This window comes from Gymnodraco acuticeps, unplaced genomic scaffold (genome assembly GCF_902827175.1).
Source record: "Gymnodraco acuticeps unplaced genomic scaffold, fGymAcu1.1, whole genome shotgun sequence".
Taxonomy (NCBI): Eukaryota; Metazoa; Chordata; class Actinopteri; order Perciformes; family Bathydraconidae; genus Gymnodraco; species Gymnodraco acuticeps.
In genome coordinates, this window is record NW_022992126.1 from 3,250,513 (window position 1) to 3,267,227 (window position 16,715).

At 40.5% G+C, this 16,715-nt stretch overlaps 2 protein-coding genes across 4 annotated transcripts; one reads left to right on the top strand and one right to left on the bottom strand.

Moving 5' to 3' along the window:
• The first annotated feature begins 4,225 nt into the window (after window positions 1–4,225).
• triobpa (TRIO and F-actin binding protein a) lies at window positions 4,226–14,717 on the top strand. 3 transcript variants are annotated; one of them, XM_034203366.1, is made up of 14 exons: window positions 8,064–8,195; window positions 8,478–8,631; window positions 8,881–8,958; window positions 9,798–9,846; window positions 10,062–10,130; window positions 10,482–10,571; window positions 10,719–10,813; window positions 11,493–12,096; window positions 12,400–12,634; window positions 12,776–12,887; window positions 13,040–13,199; window positions 13,360–13,476; window positions 14,162–14,248; window positions 14,367–14,717. In XM_034203366.1, exons 2-14 carry the CDS (start codon window positions 8,486–8,488, stop codon window positions 14,511–14,513), a joined length of 1,989 nt encoding a protein of 662 aa, XP_034059257.1. In that variant the 5' UTR covers window positions 8,064–8,195; window positions 8,478–8,485; the 3' UTR covers window positions 14,514–14,717. The 3 variants fall into 3 exon arrangements, with proteins under 3 accessions (XP_034059259.1, XP_034059257.1, XP_034059258.1); XM_034203367.1 differs by lacking the exons at window positions 8,064–8,195; window positions 8,478–8,631; window positions 8,881–8,958 and adding an exon at window positions 9,429–9,457; XM_034203368.1 differs by lacking the exons at window positions 10,482–10,571; window positions 10,719–10,813; window positions 11,493–12,096; ... (4 more) ...; window positions 14,162–14,248; window positions 14,367–14,717 and adding exons at window positions 4,226–4,349; window positions 5,133–5,284; window positions 5,764–5,921; window positions 6,525–7,669 and having other exon boundaries at window positions 8,059–8,195; window positions 10,062–10,119.
• Window positions 14,718–14,725: 8 nt separating this feature from the next.
• On the bottom strand, window positions 14,726–16,202 carry smdt1b (single-pass membrane protein with aspartate-rich tail 1b). The gene is made up of 3 exons (XM_034203371.1): window positions 16,008–16,202; window positions 15,160–15,318; window positions 14,726–14,966 (listed from the first exon to the last, which is right to left on the bottom strand). The coding sequence occupies exons 1-2, from the start codon at window positions 16,161–16,163 to the stop codon at window positions 15,181–15,183; spliced, it is 294 nt and encodes a 97-aa protein (XP_034059262.1). The 5' UTR covers window positions 16,164–16,202; the 3' UTR covers window positions 14,726–14,966; window positions 15,160–15,180.
• Window positions 16,203–16,715: the final 513 nt, after the last annotated feature.

The following is a 16,715-nucleotide window of genomic DNA, read 5'->3' on the forward strand; positions in this document are numbered from 1 at the left end:
GAAAAACACACACATACACACACAAATGCACGCACACACACACACGACCATGCACAAACACACACACACAGCTCTGTTGAGACAAAAGGCCCCCTCTTGTGGCTCCTTCAAACACGGAAAACCGCCTCAGCACTTTGTCCCCTGCTGGGAATTAACTCAACTCATGATGCCAACAGTTATCAGAGACACACTGTACTTGTTTAAAGAAGTTTGGTGGAGGATACAAGTTGTGTATTGTACTGTATTTACTCTGGTAATAACACTGTTTTCTAATTTATCCAAACAATCATATATTACGATCAGCTGTTGCTTTCTGTATAATTCTGTATTGCATCAGCATTCAAATAATGATTTAATTCATTTTAGATTATTTTTCCCAGACATTGTAATCCTTCTTTTCTCCACTTTTTTTCTCTCCGGTTTAATGCTGCACTGTCAGAGTAACCATCTGTGCAGCAAGCCCACCACCGTCCATAAGACATCTGTCAGGAGGAGTCAGTGCCACATTTCAATTTCTAAAGATAACGATATTTGATAGGACATAGTCACCATATTGGGCCAATGTAAGAACCAATGAGTGTTAGTTTTCTGACAAAGACCCCAACCTCTCTAGCCTCCATGATCACTCCAGACCATTTCCAACCTTGTGTGTAGAAACTAAGCTAACAATGGATCTTCAGTTGGAAATGAAACCCTTTTCGCTGTGAAAAAGAAGACTTTGAACCACTTTCAAAAGGTAGTACCTTGTCAAATACTGTTATATTTCTATGTGTACCTTGTCATGGACACCTTACGCTGGAGGATTCCCTCTATGTAATGGTTACAGAGGTGTAAAGGTATCCCATCAATAGTGGTGTGTGTTTCAGCCATGAGTGCTCCCAAACTCTACTTAAGATATATTGCATTGTAACTAACATGGAGGCATGACTCACTGAGGTCTATTTAAAGAAGATACATCTCAAATATACTTTAAATTATACATAGGAATTATTCTACTTATCTACAATTAAAATATATATCTGAATAATTAACCTTTAATTTCTTAGAGCCTTCCTAATCATAACTAATAAGAGCTTCATTGTTTTGATGATAGTTGTTATTCATATTATGATTATGACAAAGAGTCTCCTGGGAAATAACCACAGCAGATATTTTGAAAATGAAGGCTATTTTAGTGCTAAGGTGCCTGGCGATAGCCAGCCAACAGCAGCAGCAGAAGGATAGACATGGCGCCCCCTGCTGAGGACCGCTACTGCCGTCAGTTCCTGCCCAACACCTTTGACCCGTCCCGCTGCAGAGCCTGCCTGCGGCCGGATCACATGCACCTGTGTGCGGACACTTCTGCTGCTGCTGCCGCTACTGGTGCTCAGGAGGACGGAGCACAAGAGGAGGTATGTAGGCCTACGTGAAACATTTAATAGCTTTGCGAAATCATGTGTTCAAAGGTTTACATATAAGAATAGTTTCAAAAACGTTAAGGAAAAAAAAAAAGATAAAAAGTGAAGATTAAAACAGATAATTAACTCACTTCTAGGTATCCTACTGTATGTTTAGCTTTCAACGCAGGTCACTCGTCACTTATGAATGCAGGGCTAACCATTCATGCTAGCTTATATTATGTTTGGACATTTTCTTTATTTTAAAATAAAGCAACATGCTGGAAAACCAGTAAAATTACTTTTTGGATGTTACTTTCTCAGTTATCCACGCACTTTCAACTTGTTATAATAATAATGGGCCACATGCCACCATAGCCGCGGGAAGTCATTTTGCTCAGGGGGTGCTGCCTGTATAAGGCGAGACACGGCAGGCAAAAACATCGTTTTTCATGCACTGGTCAATTTTGAGATGTTGTGCTATTTTGATTCCATAACATGTTTTCTTTCAGGCTTTTGGAAGGAAAACGTACAAAATACACATTTAAGTGTTCATTTTACTATAGTTTGTCTATTTGCATCTGTATATTTCTCCTAAATTCACCAAAAGTTAGCATTCTAACGTAACATAAAGTATCGCGATCGCTGTTTGCACCATGTCATCGTTGGAAAAGCTCCGTCTCTCCTGCACAATGATCTCATAGTCATCGGATCCAAATATGGTCATTTCCTTTGTATCAGCAACCAATCGTGAAAGTACAAAAGGGTCTTAAACCAAGAAACGAAATTTCATTGGCTGGTGTCAATTTCTGACAACGTGATTCGTTCAGATGCATCACGTGGTGTGCTAAAACACTTCCTGGTTAGCTTTCGGCTAGAAATGTAAATCTCAAAATGGCAAAAGAACGGCGAAAAAAACGTTCACATAGAAGACAACAACAATTGTCACTTGCACGAAGCAAGGTTATACAAAACACAAATGACCCGGAACATGAAATACCTTCACGGAGTGCGTCGAGGCGCAAGCTGTCATCCAAAGAACAGGAGGGTTTAGCTAGCGCCTCACTGCAATCTTTAAAGTTCGTTTTCTCAAAATGAGTTTTTTCTCCTACTCTGAGTCCGAAATTTCCACTTCAGTTGCACTTACATACACCAAACCTTCCAGTTATATTCCTATCAATATTATGAAGGCTTTTACAGAAGGGTTTGTTCATATATCATTCATAGCCTGAATTATATAAGATTGTATACCTAGAAACATGGCGAAAATTGATATTTTAGGGCTGTTGACAATATTTTCTGATTTATGGAGTGATAAAGAGAGATATCCAAAATCCCTTCAGTGAAAGCCTTAGATGCTAATATGACTACAAAATAAAACGAGAATTTTGAACCTGGCTTTATCCAAAGTGCAGATTTCGGTTCCTGAAATGTGTTAAAATATGCGCAAATGTAATGAGATAATGGATCATTTATATATATATATATATTACTTTAGTTGTAGAGGTGGTGGGCTGAGGAGTAGCTGGTGGTCCACTCTTTTTATTGGGTTGTTTGTTGGAGAAAAAAATCCAAAATCCTTTTTTGCACCATTCTAGAAAGTTGTCACTCTGCAGTGTGTGTGTCGCGTCATTTACGTCACTCTCCCAAGACCTACGACCTAGATGACTCGGATTTTACTTATTTGGAAAATAAATTCAAGCCACCTGATATATACAAATATATACTATGACTATTATATGCTACTGTATACAGCTAATTTTATTTTAAGTAAAATCATAACTATTTTATGTAGTTTAATCATTTTTATTTAGGTGGTCACTCAGTTTTTCAAATGTACACCACTCGCCAACAGGGGGTGCTGCAGCACCCCCAGCACCCCTACTTCCCGCGGCTATGCATGCCACCTTCGATTGCTATTTCTCAGCTAATGCTAGCTAACATGAAACATTGCATTAAGAAAAAGCAGCTATTAACAGTAAAATCAACACACTGTCAGTCAGCTCTACAGGTAATGAAAAAAAACCTGAGTGTCCCAAACATTCAACAAAATTGTTGCTTTTGTAAGTTACCTACATGATGTTATTAACCTTCTTCGTTCTACTGGCACCATACATCATATCATGCTAAAAGACATTGAAGATAAATCACCTAAATAATGACATTTGTATTGTTATGATTGTGTATTGCAGGGTAGAGCTATTTGGTTGAGGTTTTAACAGTCATGTTTATGTGACCAGATCTAGTTTAAAACATTTATGAAAACAGGTGCATTATTGAGGTCAAAATCTATTGACATTATAAATAACGGGTCAAGTGTCTTTTAATGACTGAATATGACTGGTGTGTCAAAACGGTCCCACAAGTTGCACACTGAATTTAAATGATGTCAACTAATAATGCAATCCTCAAGTGAAACGACTGTGGAGGTGGGAGAAGGATAATACATTAAGGTGGCATTTGATTCTGTATCATTAATTAATGAAAGCTCATTACAATCCTTAGGGAATAGGTTGTAATCTAATATGCCCAAATGACACATGCAAACATGTCCCCTCATACAAACGACCTACTTTAGTTAAATCCTTCAGTGGACTAAAGTAAAGAAAGTTTTTACTCTGCTGTAGTTACTATAATATAGACTTTCTCTCGATCTGAAAACAAAGGACAACACTTCCAACTCTTTGAACCTGCATCCATGTCAAGAGATCAAGAGCTAAAATGGCTGTAAATGAAGGAGAACTAAAGATCAAGATAAAGATGAGAAAGAACTTGAGTGGGCGGTTCAGGTAATGCAAAAGCACCAGAGCAATGAAATAATGATGAGCATGACCAGAGACTAGCTTGAGTTACGTCCTGTGCAAACTAAATGTATTGGCTTAGCTGGAACGAAGGGAGAGAAAGAAGGAGGGAAGAAAGTGAGCTGCTTAAAGCTTGACAGCAGATTTAGCTGAAAGACAGCGTGAAGTCGCAGTAAGTAAAATATGTTTTAATCTTTTAACTTTGGAAGATAGTTGGCTATTACTTTATATAGGGTCAGTTTATGTTGGTTTGGGTTGTTTGTTTTTCTTAAAATGAATGGCTCCTTCTAATACAACTGACTGGGCTTTTGTCAGGCTAATACAGTAATGAAAGTTGCTGCATAATAAAATAAAACATTATACATTGTAATATCTTCTAAATCTTATCCTTTTAAAGCAGGTGATGACAAAATCTCAATAAATATCTGATTTACAGGCACAATCAAATTGAACTGTCTCTATAAACTTCAAGATTCTGACTCCGACAGTTAATGTCTTACATTTTAAATACTCTGAGGTCCAGGGCCAGTTTTAGCGTAGTTACCTGCTAAGTGAATAATAAAAGTATGTAGTAACCCTAACAAGGCATTGTTCTCACTTTAAATCCTGTAGCTACAAAAAGCCTCGTTAACTGTCAAGAAAAGCTAAATAAAGGTTTAACATAACAAAACATGACAGTTAAAATCCATGAATTTGGTTGCAACGCTATTATAAACAAATATAATACACTCATAAAGCTTTTCTTAAAGTACCTAAGCAGTCGATAAACTGTTCTTTACAAGTGCCTATCAATGTCTTATAATCGTACTATAAATTGTGTCTTCTTTATTCTCCTTAACACATGTCGATGTCAATAACAATAAGCATCGTATTATTACCTATTATCTAACACTTATTACAAGAGCCTTAATTTAAAATGTATATAGAAAATGTGTTGCTGTGCTCTACCATCCAGGATGCAGATGATGATCCTCGTGCCCTTTCTGAGGTGACCAGCAGAGCCAGTAGTGATGACGTGAGTGGCGTTTGGACCTACGAGTGGAGTCTGGTCCACAGTCTGAGTCCTGAGTGGGAACTCAATATCTGTGACACTGACATACAATCCAGGTGAGTGTATCCTGTATCCTGATTTAGAAACCATATGTTTTTACGTAGAAGTATGCCTGAGCAGTGAGCACATATACGTGTATACGATGAAACAGCACACTCTCACAGAAAGACACCTGAGTCTGTTGGGTTCCTCTGTGAATATCACTGAATGAGCTGCTTAACTTTAGCTTTCAAGGATCAAACCTTACACTGCCAATGGTCGAAAAAGATGAAAATAAAATAAATAAATTGTAGTGGAGTATAAGTATATAAGGCACAGAATGTAAATACTAAACTTTAAAGTTGTACATAGTACAGTACTTGATTAAATGTAATTTCCAGTACTGAACACTACCGTCTTTTACTTTTTACAATATGTGTAATTACCAACCAAGTTGCCAGAGAGACTGTCTCCAGTAAACATGTTTTCCAACTCGTTGTTTGCTCCGGCCTCTGGGTCTGTATATCTGTGCTGACCTCGTTCTGCCATCCTCCAGCTCTCCACATCAGTGGGACAGTCCCGAGAGGAGCAGATCGCTCAGCCCAGAGAGAAACTGTGAGGATCACAGAGATATGACCCGGCTGGACCCGACCAAAGCTGAAAGCTCCTGTATGGATGAGAGGAGGGGCCGAGACCGGTCCCGCCGGGAATCGGGTAGGGTCACAGATATACATACTGCACCTTTAAACTTAAAGGGACAGTTCACCTCACTATAAAAACTATTTATTTTCATGTTTTATGAAGAAACCTTTTTTTTTTTTTTTTTTTAAACTTAACTACAAAAATGTTGGCACTGCCAAGAAAAAAAGCTGCTCATCGATATCACGCTTGTGCTCATTTGTTTGTAAAATAATGACATAAAAAGAAAAAATTCTTACATTAAACTCACAACCAAATCTGTGAATTATTTTAAGTAGTTTCTGGAAATGTACATTGCTGATGAGTTTTGGAAAATGTCATTTTTGGTACCTTGAGTCAAGTGCCATCTAGTTTGCTTAAACTGGAAAGAAGGTATACATCTTTGCAGATATCATTTTTCAGTAAGTCACCAAACCATTATATATTGATAAGAAACATTAAAGGGAAAATGAAACATATGTATTCTTGATTTTGGGGAGAACATTTCCTGTATCATTTTTTAAATGAGTTGCTACCTTAAATGTAATTTAGGACTATCTTTTTGGACCTGGACTTGTGCTCATGTTTTTTGACAGGCTACATGAACAGACAATGACATGAGACTTTAACCATTTTCAGAGTCCAGAGGAAACCGGGAACAAGAGAGTGGCTACTTCTCTCCTGACAGAAGAGGTGTGGGGGAGCGGCAGATGGAGGAAGTCACCAAGCGGCCGTATCGTTACTACGAGAGAGGGCATGCTCTTCCCAACAATTATGTTCCTGAGCCCAAAGCCTGCGTCCCCTACAGGAACGTCAACCTCGGCACGCCCTCCCTCAGGAGGAACCGAGAGACGTACCTGCAGGAGATTTGGAGAAGTGAATCTCCTGAGAGGTACACTTACCACTCCAACTTTAGACGAGGGGCTGATTCACAGAATAACTCGCCGACGCGTCACAGCTCCGTGAGCCCAGATCGCTACAAATTAGCTGAATCTCCTGTGGGCAGCCAGCGGAAAAGCTCCCTCTCCAGGAGTCAGGCTCGGTCTCACTCCACGTCTCATGGCTCCTCTCCGCTCCCATCACGCGGTCTCTCTCAGCGAACATCCAGCAGGTCCAGTCCATCCCGCAGGAGGGGGTCCACCACCTCTCGGGCCGCCTCACCTTCTAGAGTCACCCCTTCTCACAGGAGCTCAGACTCTTTGCATTTAAAGAACGGGGACTACGATGCTCAGAGGAGATGCAGCCGGGACTTGAGGAGTCCTTCACAAGCTTCAAACAAACAAAGTTTGGACTCTGAGAAGCTCTACAGGAATCTGGAGTCTATCTCCCGCCGTGGATCCTCGGCCATCCAGCACAACTCATACGAAGGATCTCAGTCATCTCCTCGAACCAGAACAGCCTTCAACAGCTCGGCCAACTCTCGCACACGCAGCAGCCGTGAAGTATCACCGTCCAGGAACGGCTACAGTACACACAGCCACACCCCCCCGAGGGAGCCCCCCTCCAAAGACAGCAGACTGTGTCCTTCTCAAGGCTCCTGGCAGGGGTCAGCTCACTCTTTACTCAGCATCCCACACTCCCGCGGTTCCTCCACTTCAAGACGAGGGACAGACTCTCAGCTGCTTGGTGCTTCACTGTCACATGTTGCAATCGCAGAATCTGACATAAGCCACGAGAGGAATGACAATCAGGTCAGCGGTGATAGAAGCAGGAGCAACATTAGGAGAGGCATGGAGGCCTTACTCATCTCGGAACCGAAGAAGGCTGCAGTGGAAGAAGAGGAGGTATGTATTTCAGGTAGAACTTGTCTACAGCCAATCTAATGTGACTAAACTTTTTTTTTTTAACTATTGGGATTGCGATAAAAACAGATTGCAAACTTCTCAAGATAAATTGTAATAACTTATGTCATTTTCTTCTTTTACCGACTTTACCCAGTGCCACATGCTAAAATAGGTTGGTGAACATTAGGCACGTTCCTAACGACTAATTTCAATTGAGAGCCATTGTAAACATAAGTATCTAGCTAACATGTGCTTGTTTTAAATGTTAAAAAGGTCCCTTCGTTCTTCCGCAATGTGTCCAGCAAGATGCTAGCATGACTGTGGACTCAAGAGACAACTTTTCCAACTACATATCATTTAAAATGTGAATTAATCTCGATTTATCTGAGGTGGGGATGACCATAGACGACTACATTGTCCTGGCTGATATCCCTACGATCCAGCTGGAGGAGGAGGAGCTTACAGGTTTGAGGAGGAGGGACCAGAGTCCGAGCCCGTGCAGGGACCAGAGGCCCCGGACTCACAGGTGGGTGGGTCCGTATGATACTGTACGGTAACATCGCATGGCATCTATTCCAAGAAAGCAATAACAAAAGTCCCATGACCAAAGCAAAAACTTTGGAGATATCTTTTGATCTATCCATGAGTAATTTTGTTTGTAATTTTGTTGTTGTTTGTAATTTTGTTTGGCCAAAGAAAGGAGGAGTGCCTTTGCAGAGGAATTCGAAATTTGCAGAAGGGAAAACAAGGATTTAAACTGTGCATAAACTATGTGTTTATTTCTCTGCACTTTAATTTGACTACGAAGGAGCCAAGATGAAATGGACACCTACAGTTCAACGCTTGAGTCAGATGAGAGGGGGAGAGTCAGAGAGAGAGGCAGAGACAGACGAGAGAAATGTCGGGACTCTGAGAACGGACGGTCGTCTCGAAGACAGTCGGTCCCATCCACTCATTCACAGGTACAACGCTATAACTGCACAAATATTCACCCTTAAATCCATGTTGAAACAACAGAGATGTGACGATTTGTGACATATCAATAAGTCAATGGACAGACAAACAATCAACAACTTTTTCGATCATCCATGAATGGTAAAAGTAATTTATGTCTGACATTTTATAGACCAAACAATCAGTTAAACTAAAAATTAATCAAGGATTAGTTGAAACAAGAGAGCTTGTAACCCTGTCTGTTTGTCCTATCGAAGAGCTCAGATTATCAAGGTGGAAAACACAGATCCTCAAAGGTGGAGGAGCAAGCATCTGCTGAATGCCCGCAGATGCAGGTGAGCACGGTCTTGTGACTTCCCGGCGTCTGAATAAATCACATGAGGGTTTGGGGGAAAATGGGTCATTCATACATTCATCCTTAAGTAGATCCCTGATATTTATTTCAGCTCTGTCACCTCAGGTGCTCCTCTCACAGAAGCCCCTTGCAGGAAAAGTCATTAGTTCACACTCTACTTTTTAGGGCAGCATGCTCATATGATTTATCATTTTTATATTAATAGGAAGTGAAAGAGGGATGGTTAAACTCAATATATCCTGCAGTTTCAGCTCTGTAGTGTCACGCCTAAAACAGATTGTTCACCAAAAAAACCAAAAGGTTGTTATTCCAATGCTTTGAATCACTAGTAGTTGATAGTAGTTCAGAAACAGTTACATCACAATAATATTAATGAGAGCCACGTGTGATCTCACATTTATGACTTCCCCATTTTACATAACGCATGTTGTCTCTTTTTTCTCCTCAACACAATGTCTGTACAATATGATGCATGCGTGGTAAGTATTTGATATAGTGCTAACATGCTTTAAAAGTTTTAAGTCAGTCTAATAACGTTGCATCAGTTCCTCTTTCTCTGTTTAACAATGACAATCACTGTTTGCAAAAACTACACTTCCTCCTATTTTAACCTTCCCACTCTGCAGTGTGTTTCCCATTTTTGGTGGTTTGTAATTTTGCCTGCCTCTCAATGCGTGCGTCAGAAATATTTTTTTTATCACACTTAGACACGTTTGTCTGCCGCTGACGGTTTCCGCTTCCTCTTGTTCACAATCAACCATGACACAGAAACACTACAGAATGCCTTTAAAGAGCGTGCTCTCAATGCTTTCATTACAGGCGATGTAACCTGAAGGGGTGGATGTCAAGCCTGGATGACCATGGCAAGGTAAATGGAAGTTTTTGAAATTGTTACTCTGAACATACTTTTGAAAAGAATCGTGTCATTTTTATTCTAATTCCTGTTGTTAACACACTGTCATAGACCAGACAGACGGTACCAAAAATAAGACTTGACACCTAAACTACTTATAAAGAAAGAAATGTTTTATAGTAATGAAAATGTGATAAATCCATTGGACTTGTTTACTGTGTTTTGCTTAGTGGAGGAAACACTGGTTTGTTCTGGGTGATTCTACGCTGAGGTACTACAGAGACCCGGAGGCTGAGGAGGTAACAGCTGATATGTGACATAAAAGTGATTTCTGAATTGTTTTTGATAGGACTGGGCAATATGGCCAACATGTTCCAAAAAGTCATATGTTGATAACAATACAATTTTAAAAATATAACTTGTTTATAAATAGTCTACATACCCAAGTAACCTCAGTGTAATATTGTTTTTATATTATATATTTATATTGGCAATTCCTAGATGTATGTTTGTTATTGTTAATTCATTTGTATCTGCCTACAGGAATTTGAAAAGGTTTTATCCAGATCTGCCATAATAACATGACCAATATCATCAGCCTTCTTAAATGATACTATTAACTATTAATTTGTGTTTTGGGTTACAAACAGTCAGATGATCTGGACGGAGAGATAAACCTGACGTCCTCTGTGAATGTGTCCGACTGCGATGTAGAGAAGAACCATGGACTCCAAATACAAGTGTGTACACCATCAGACAGATAGACAGTCGGACACAAACAACACCTCATATCTACGTCAACTACACGTTGGGTTGCTTCCTGTTTAACAGTGTGTGTGTGTGTGTGTGTGTGTGTGTGTGTGTGTGTGTCTTTTGATCTCCTCCAGACAAAGAGAGCAGTGTTCACTCTCTCTGTTATGACCTCAAGGATACGGCGGAACTGGATAAAGTTACTAAAACAGGCGATCCAGAACAACGCGCAGTGAGTCCGACTTTATACTAAGAGACAGTGGTGAAGTTTTCAGATCCTTGACCAGACTTAAGTAGCAATACCACACTGATAAAATACTCAGTTACAAGAAAAAGTACTGCAATGGAAAAGGTAAAATAGGTGTTATTTGCTACATGTACTTAAAAGTTCAATCCAAAAGTACTCAAGGCAGATCAAAGTTAACATATTATATATTAAGTAATAAGGTTATTGATGATACCTAAAAATGTAGGCAGCATTTCACTTTATAGTTTTTGAATGTTGGAGCTTATTTGAAGAATTTAATATACTGTTTGGGAGCTTCATAACATCTTACATCAATAGCCTCTTACTTTACTATAACTATAAGAATGCCCCACTTTACAATATAAATAACTACAATATATAATATACATAACTTGTTAATACAAATAATTAATCAAAAGTAGTGATGCCAACAACAAAACAGGAAGTCTGTCATAGTGAATTCTTGATGGTAATCATGTTTTTCCAGCAAAGATGTGCTCAAATCCTGAATCTAATCTGCTCATTGACCTGGAAATTCCTGAACACAGTGAGATCATGCAGACAATGTGATTGGGTGGTCCGCCTGCAGCAAACCCCCTCTATCATCTTTCCTCTGATGTGTAACTCTACCTGCCTGTCTGTCTTTGCCTCACTCTGAACACAGCCAATCAGACGACGGCAGAAAGAAAGAGAACCCCCTCTCCCGGAGACCGTCGTCATGCCAACCCTCTGCTCAGTTCACCTGCAGGGACTCCGGCTATGAAGCGACCACTTCCACCTCCAACGCCAGGGCTGCAAACTCCCATAAGGCCGAGCACCTCCTTGAGACAATAGAGGGGGATCTGGACGTTTCTCCATCCAGTCAGAGAGAGGAAGGGGAGGGCTGGGACCGAGAACAGGCCAAGCGATTGGAGGAGAGGAACAAGTGGTTTGAGGAGGGGGTCCCCTTCAGTGAGATGAGCAGCAGGTGGGACGCCATGGAGCTCAAAAGGGGGAGTGTACCTGTGCCTGTCATTGAAACCTTGGACTCAGAGGTCAACAGGAAGTGGGTGGAATTAGAAGCGCTGTCATTTAGAGATGCGCAGGCTCTCATTGGAGCCCAGGCTCATCAGTCGAGCACAGCCCAGGCGCATCAATCGAGCCCCGAAGAGGTCGAACAGTCAGCCACCAGTTCACAAACTGATATATTGAGCTCAAAGGAGGCTCTTCCATCCATAAATGGAGCCCAAGAAATTCAAACTAATAAAGCAGAAGCGCTACAGAAAGAGGTAAGAAAGTTTCCATCCACCTGCTTTTATGATTATTCACAATATGCGCTTAAAGAACTTGAGTGGAAATGACCAAAACGTATGATAACTCTCCCTCACATAAACAATTTAATTATCTTTGAATTAGGTCATCTAGTTGTTCCCCTAGTACCTGATGTTGTCTGACTGTAGAATTGGAGCCGCCTTCTGCTTAACTCCATGAACAACTACTAATATTTGCATAATGGAACAAAGATTCATTAGCATTTGCCAATTTTCTCAAAATGCATCTCAATCTTCTTCTAATACATAATTATCTCACAGGCCCTTTCTCTTCGAGAGCAAGTGGAGAGCATTAAGAGGGAGCGTGCAGCCATGAGGATAGAGGCGGACAGCCCCTGTGGCCCCGGGCCCCCCTGCAGGGCCAGACTTGAGGCCATGGAGGCCGCCCATCAGAAAACACTTCAGGAGCTGCAGGAGAAACATGCGAGGGAGATTAAGGAGCTGGAGGAGCAGAGAGACAGGATGCTGCAGGAGGAGAGCCAGGCGGCCGCTAGAGGTAGGGCAGGAAGTGAAGCAACGGACAGCTTTATTCAGTATGCCTCCTTTGTTAAATAAATACAACTTCTCAATAATTACTTTTAAAATCATGTTGATTTGCAGTTTAAATGACAAGTTAACAAATCATTCATCATCACAGCCATGGAGTCACTGCGAGCTGCTCACAGGGAGGATCTGGAGAGAGAGGTGGAGAAGGCCAGGAGGCTGGCCGGAGGAGCTGCACACATGGATGCTTCACACAGAGGCCACATGTGAGTTTATTATAGTCACTTTGTTATCATGCTTAGTGTTCTCCTTCTCACAGGCTCTCGCTGCCGGCTTGAGATGTTCTACACTAGACTGTGACCCCTGCATGACAGTGCATTATAATTTACTCCATAACTTGTGTGTTTGTGTACGTCAGGCCGCAGGCGGACATTTTGCACGGTGAGTTGGACGTGCTGTCAGAGCGTTACTCTCAGAAGTGCTTGGAGCTCAGTCGCACGGAGCAGAACGGCCAGGGCCGAGAGATCGAGCTCGGACGCAAGGAAAGAGAGATGGAGCAGCTCAGAAGAGAGAACCAGGTTTACATGCAGGCTACATTTAAATTGTTTCCATAGAATATTATAAGTAATATCAATCAAAATCTCTTTGTTTCTTATTTACAAAGGGTTAAACTAAAAGGAAGCTACTTGTTCACATGACATCCCAATGTAATAATTTGAGATTAAAATCTCTTTTCAGGAGCTTAAGGTCAAACTGGCAGAAGAGATCAGCCGCATGCGCCGTTTCATCACAGGCCAGAGGTCGGACACAACGGTATCTCTTGGCAACACTGAGCGCACTGCGTCAGAAGTAGAGGTATTGATAGCAATACATTTGTGACTAATTTAGATCCTACCTAATGTAAACTCATATAAAAGTAGGTTAAACCTGTATACTGTTGTTTAAAAGCTGCATTCCAACTCGGCTTGAAGGACTAATGTTGACATGGCTGGCATCATAGGGAAGCAGACAAAAATACATTTGACCAATTTGCGTTGGACCTTTGAAAACACTTTAAAGAAAGCAAATTGATTAATGCAATTGGACTGTTTGTCTGATGTACCCAGTAATGCCTTCCTTCAGCTACATTTCATCCATTCTTTTTTTCTTTTCTGTTGGCCTCATTTGTGTTGAGCATCTGTGGCTGGTCACATTTTATTGCAGCGCATACTGCCATCTACTGCCCGCAATTCAGCAGAACTACTTTTAACTACAGGTGCTGGGTAGTTTTATCTACAAGTATGCATCATATTTTATAACATGAACATAGGTCTTGTATGTAAAAGCTGAATATTCCCTCTGAAATGTACTGGAGTGAAGTATAAAAAGTAAAGCTCACAAAGTAAGAAGTAGTAACTTAAAATGGTACTTAAGTGTTTCAACTGTGTGATTTACTTAGTTACAAACCACTACTTTCCAATACACATTCTGACTTCCAATAAATATGTGAATATTGTATATATTTTTAACTATTATAGCCAAATATCCTTTTGTCTTTCAGACATTACTAAGAGCAAAAGACAATGAGGTGCAGTATCTTAAAAAAGAAATCATCTGTCTGCAGAATGAAGTGCAGTCCCTTACAAAGGTATGTTTTATGATCCAATCTCCAAAATAATAAACTTCTTCATGTTGAACATCGACAACTGTCATACCTGCCTGACTTTGATTTGTCTACCATATTTGTTCCTACCTCCTCTCTTTAGGAGAAAGAAGCATCTTACGAGCGTTATAAGGAGGCCTACGTGGAGCTGAGTGACATGAGGGGTCGCAGCCAGCTGGAGACGGGCTCCCTCAACGAACACTTGAGACTGGCTAACGCTGCAGTTCAGGAGGGAGCAAGACAAACTTAACCCATGTGGACAGCTTTTAAAAAACGTACCTTGAAGAACAATGACAACAAGCCAACATACTATATTTACAAAATACCGCAATAAAACCATTACATTGCTATGACAGAATTTGCTGTTGTGAATGGATGGACTTCGAAGAGTCAGAATGAGAACTATTGTGTACTTGGAAACCACTGCCCACAGAATAAAAAAATAACAATTGTTTATCCATATGTTTTTGACTCCCTTTATTGAGTTAACAGAAAAACATGCAAACAAGAGTGAAGGCATAACTGGTAGTTTTGATAGCCTCACATGATATGAGATTTAAAAAAATAATATGGCGAAAGCAACAAATAGCAGAGGAAAGAGGGAGGAGATGGGTGGAGGTGGAGGGATATATTAGGGTGTGCCCCATCTTCCCCATCTTCCTTGTGCCGGCTGGTTTGCTCTCAGTCAGTATTGCAAAGCACCCTGTGGATGTAAATGTAAAATTAATTATCTGCCATGAGCTTTCTATTGTTACCTCATTGTCAATGTTGCAAGTATGCCACAAACTACACCCTTTGACATTTAGTTTACACACCCTTAACACATGGACAAGATTGTGCATGAAATGCCCAAGCTACAGTGAGGTAGGTGTGGTAAATGTACACTTTGATTTGACCTTTTATTGTTTGGAGTTAGCTCAGTCATCGTCATCATCGTCTTCAGGGACGAAGATGTCATGCTCCTCCAGGAGAGCCGCAAAGTTCTTGCTGATCAGAGTTCCAACGTACAAGAAAGGCACCACAACGGCTGTCATGCGAATAAGACCAAATGGTGTCTGGAAACATAATGAGGTATAGTCAAGTGACATGACAATTAAGAGTTTATGTAAGGCGTCCGGGACACAAGCTATTCTAACAAAACCAATCCCCTCATTCTGCTCTATGGTATTTTGGTCCAGATTTGGGATTATAGACAAGGGTTTATAATGAAAGTCCAACACAAATATCTAATATCTATTCTAGAGTTACAGGTACAAAGGATTGACTAATCACAGGCACAGGATATTGCCTTAAATATGAGCAGATTGTCTAGCAGCTGTGAGACAGTGGGATCCAGTTGTCTCCTCAGTTGTCTCTGGCGATATTCCTTTTAATTTGGCCCTAGGCTACTGCCTCATGCTTCACTGTACTCGACCTTTCTTGCCTTGACAACATGGCACACTAGATGTGTAGTTCCAATACAACTGAAACACAATATATTATCAGAGGCAAATGGTTACATTTGCACTTTATTTAAATGTCTTACATAATATGTCCATTGAAATGGCTAAACAAATAAGGGGTAATTACTTCCTGAATGCACGTCGTATAAACATGCAGTCATTGGCTGACAGGTCGAACTCAGCGTGTGTTCTGTCTTTCAATTGGCTACAGCTGCTGTCAATCCAAACTGAAGTCCCGCCTACACTGTCAGTCATATTTTTGCTGGTTTTTCACTCGGTAACCAAAGCAGAATAAAACTCACTTTTTCCGGTTTCGGTAAGATTGCCCCCGACGACGTTGATACTAAGGTCCTGCTCTGAGTCGACCTGGATATGTTGGATGTTTTCGACCCGACGTTGCGGCTAATTTTACCCGCATTTTGGGTGAAAAGTCGCAGCCGCAGTGCACTTGACGCCATTTTTCCCAGTAATGTGATAGATAGGGTGGGACGTTGTGGGCGGGACTTGGTTGACTCTTATCTACGCGTCTTGACGGTCTTCTTGACCCATGATATTGACTAGATGTTTAGGAAATCTAATTCAAACAATTCATTATTTTTGTATTAATTTCGTGTGAAGAAGAGGAATGCCTCTTCTGCGTTTGTAAGGTTAAAAAGTGACATTGAATGCGCATGTGACAATATTGTGGGATTTTCAGTTCGATATTAAAACATTTTCTCTTATGATAGGTCATATATTTTCACAAACAAAAAGTATGTTAATTTATTTTATTTTACAAATATTATTTATCAACAACAAATAGAAATAACAGCAAAAGTGAAGCATTGCAACTAATCAAAACTATAATTAAATCAGGTGCGTTGAAAATCTTCTACGTTTTTTGTTCTTCATAATAAATATTAAGTGTTGACTTTGCCAGTCCATTTAGATGTGTGTATGATGATTTTAATCAATAAATAATCCACCCGAGTAACTATTATTGTGTTGGATGTAGGATATTCAAATACTTC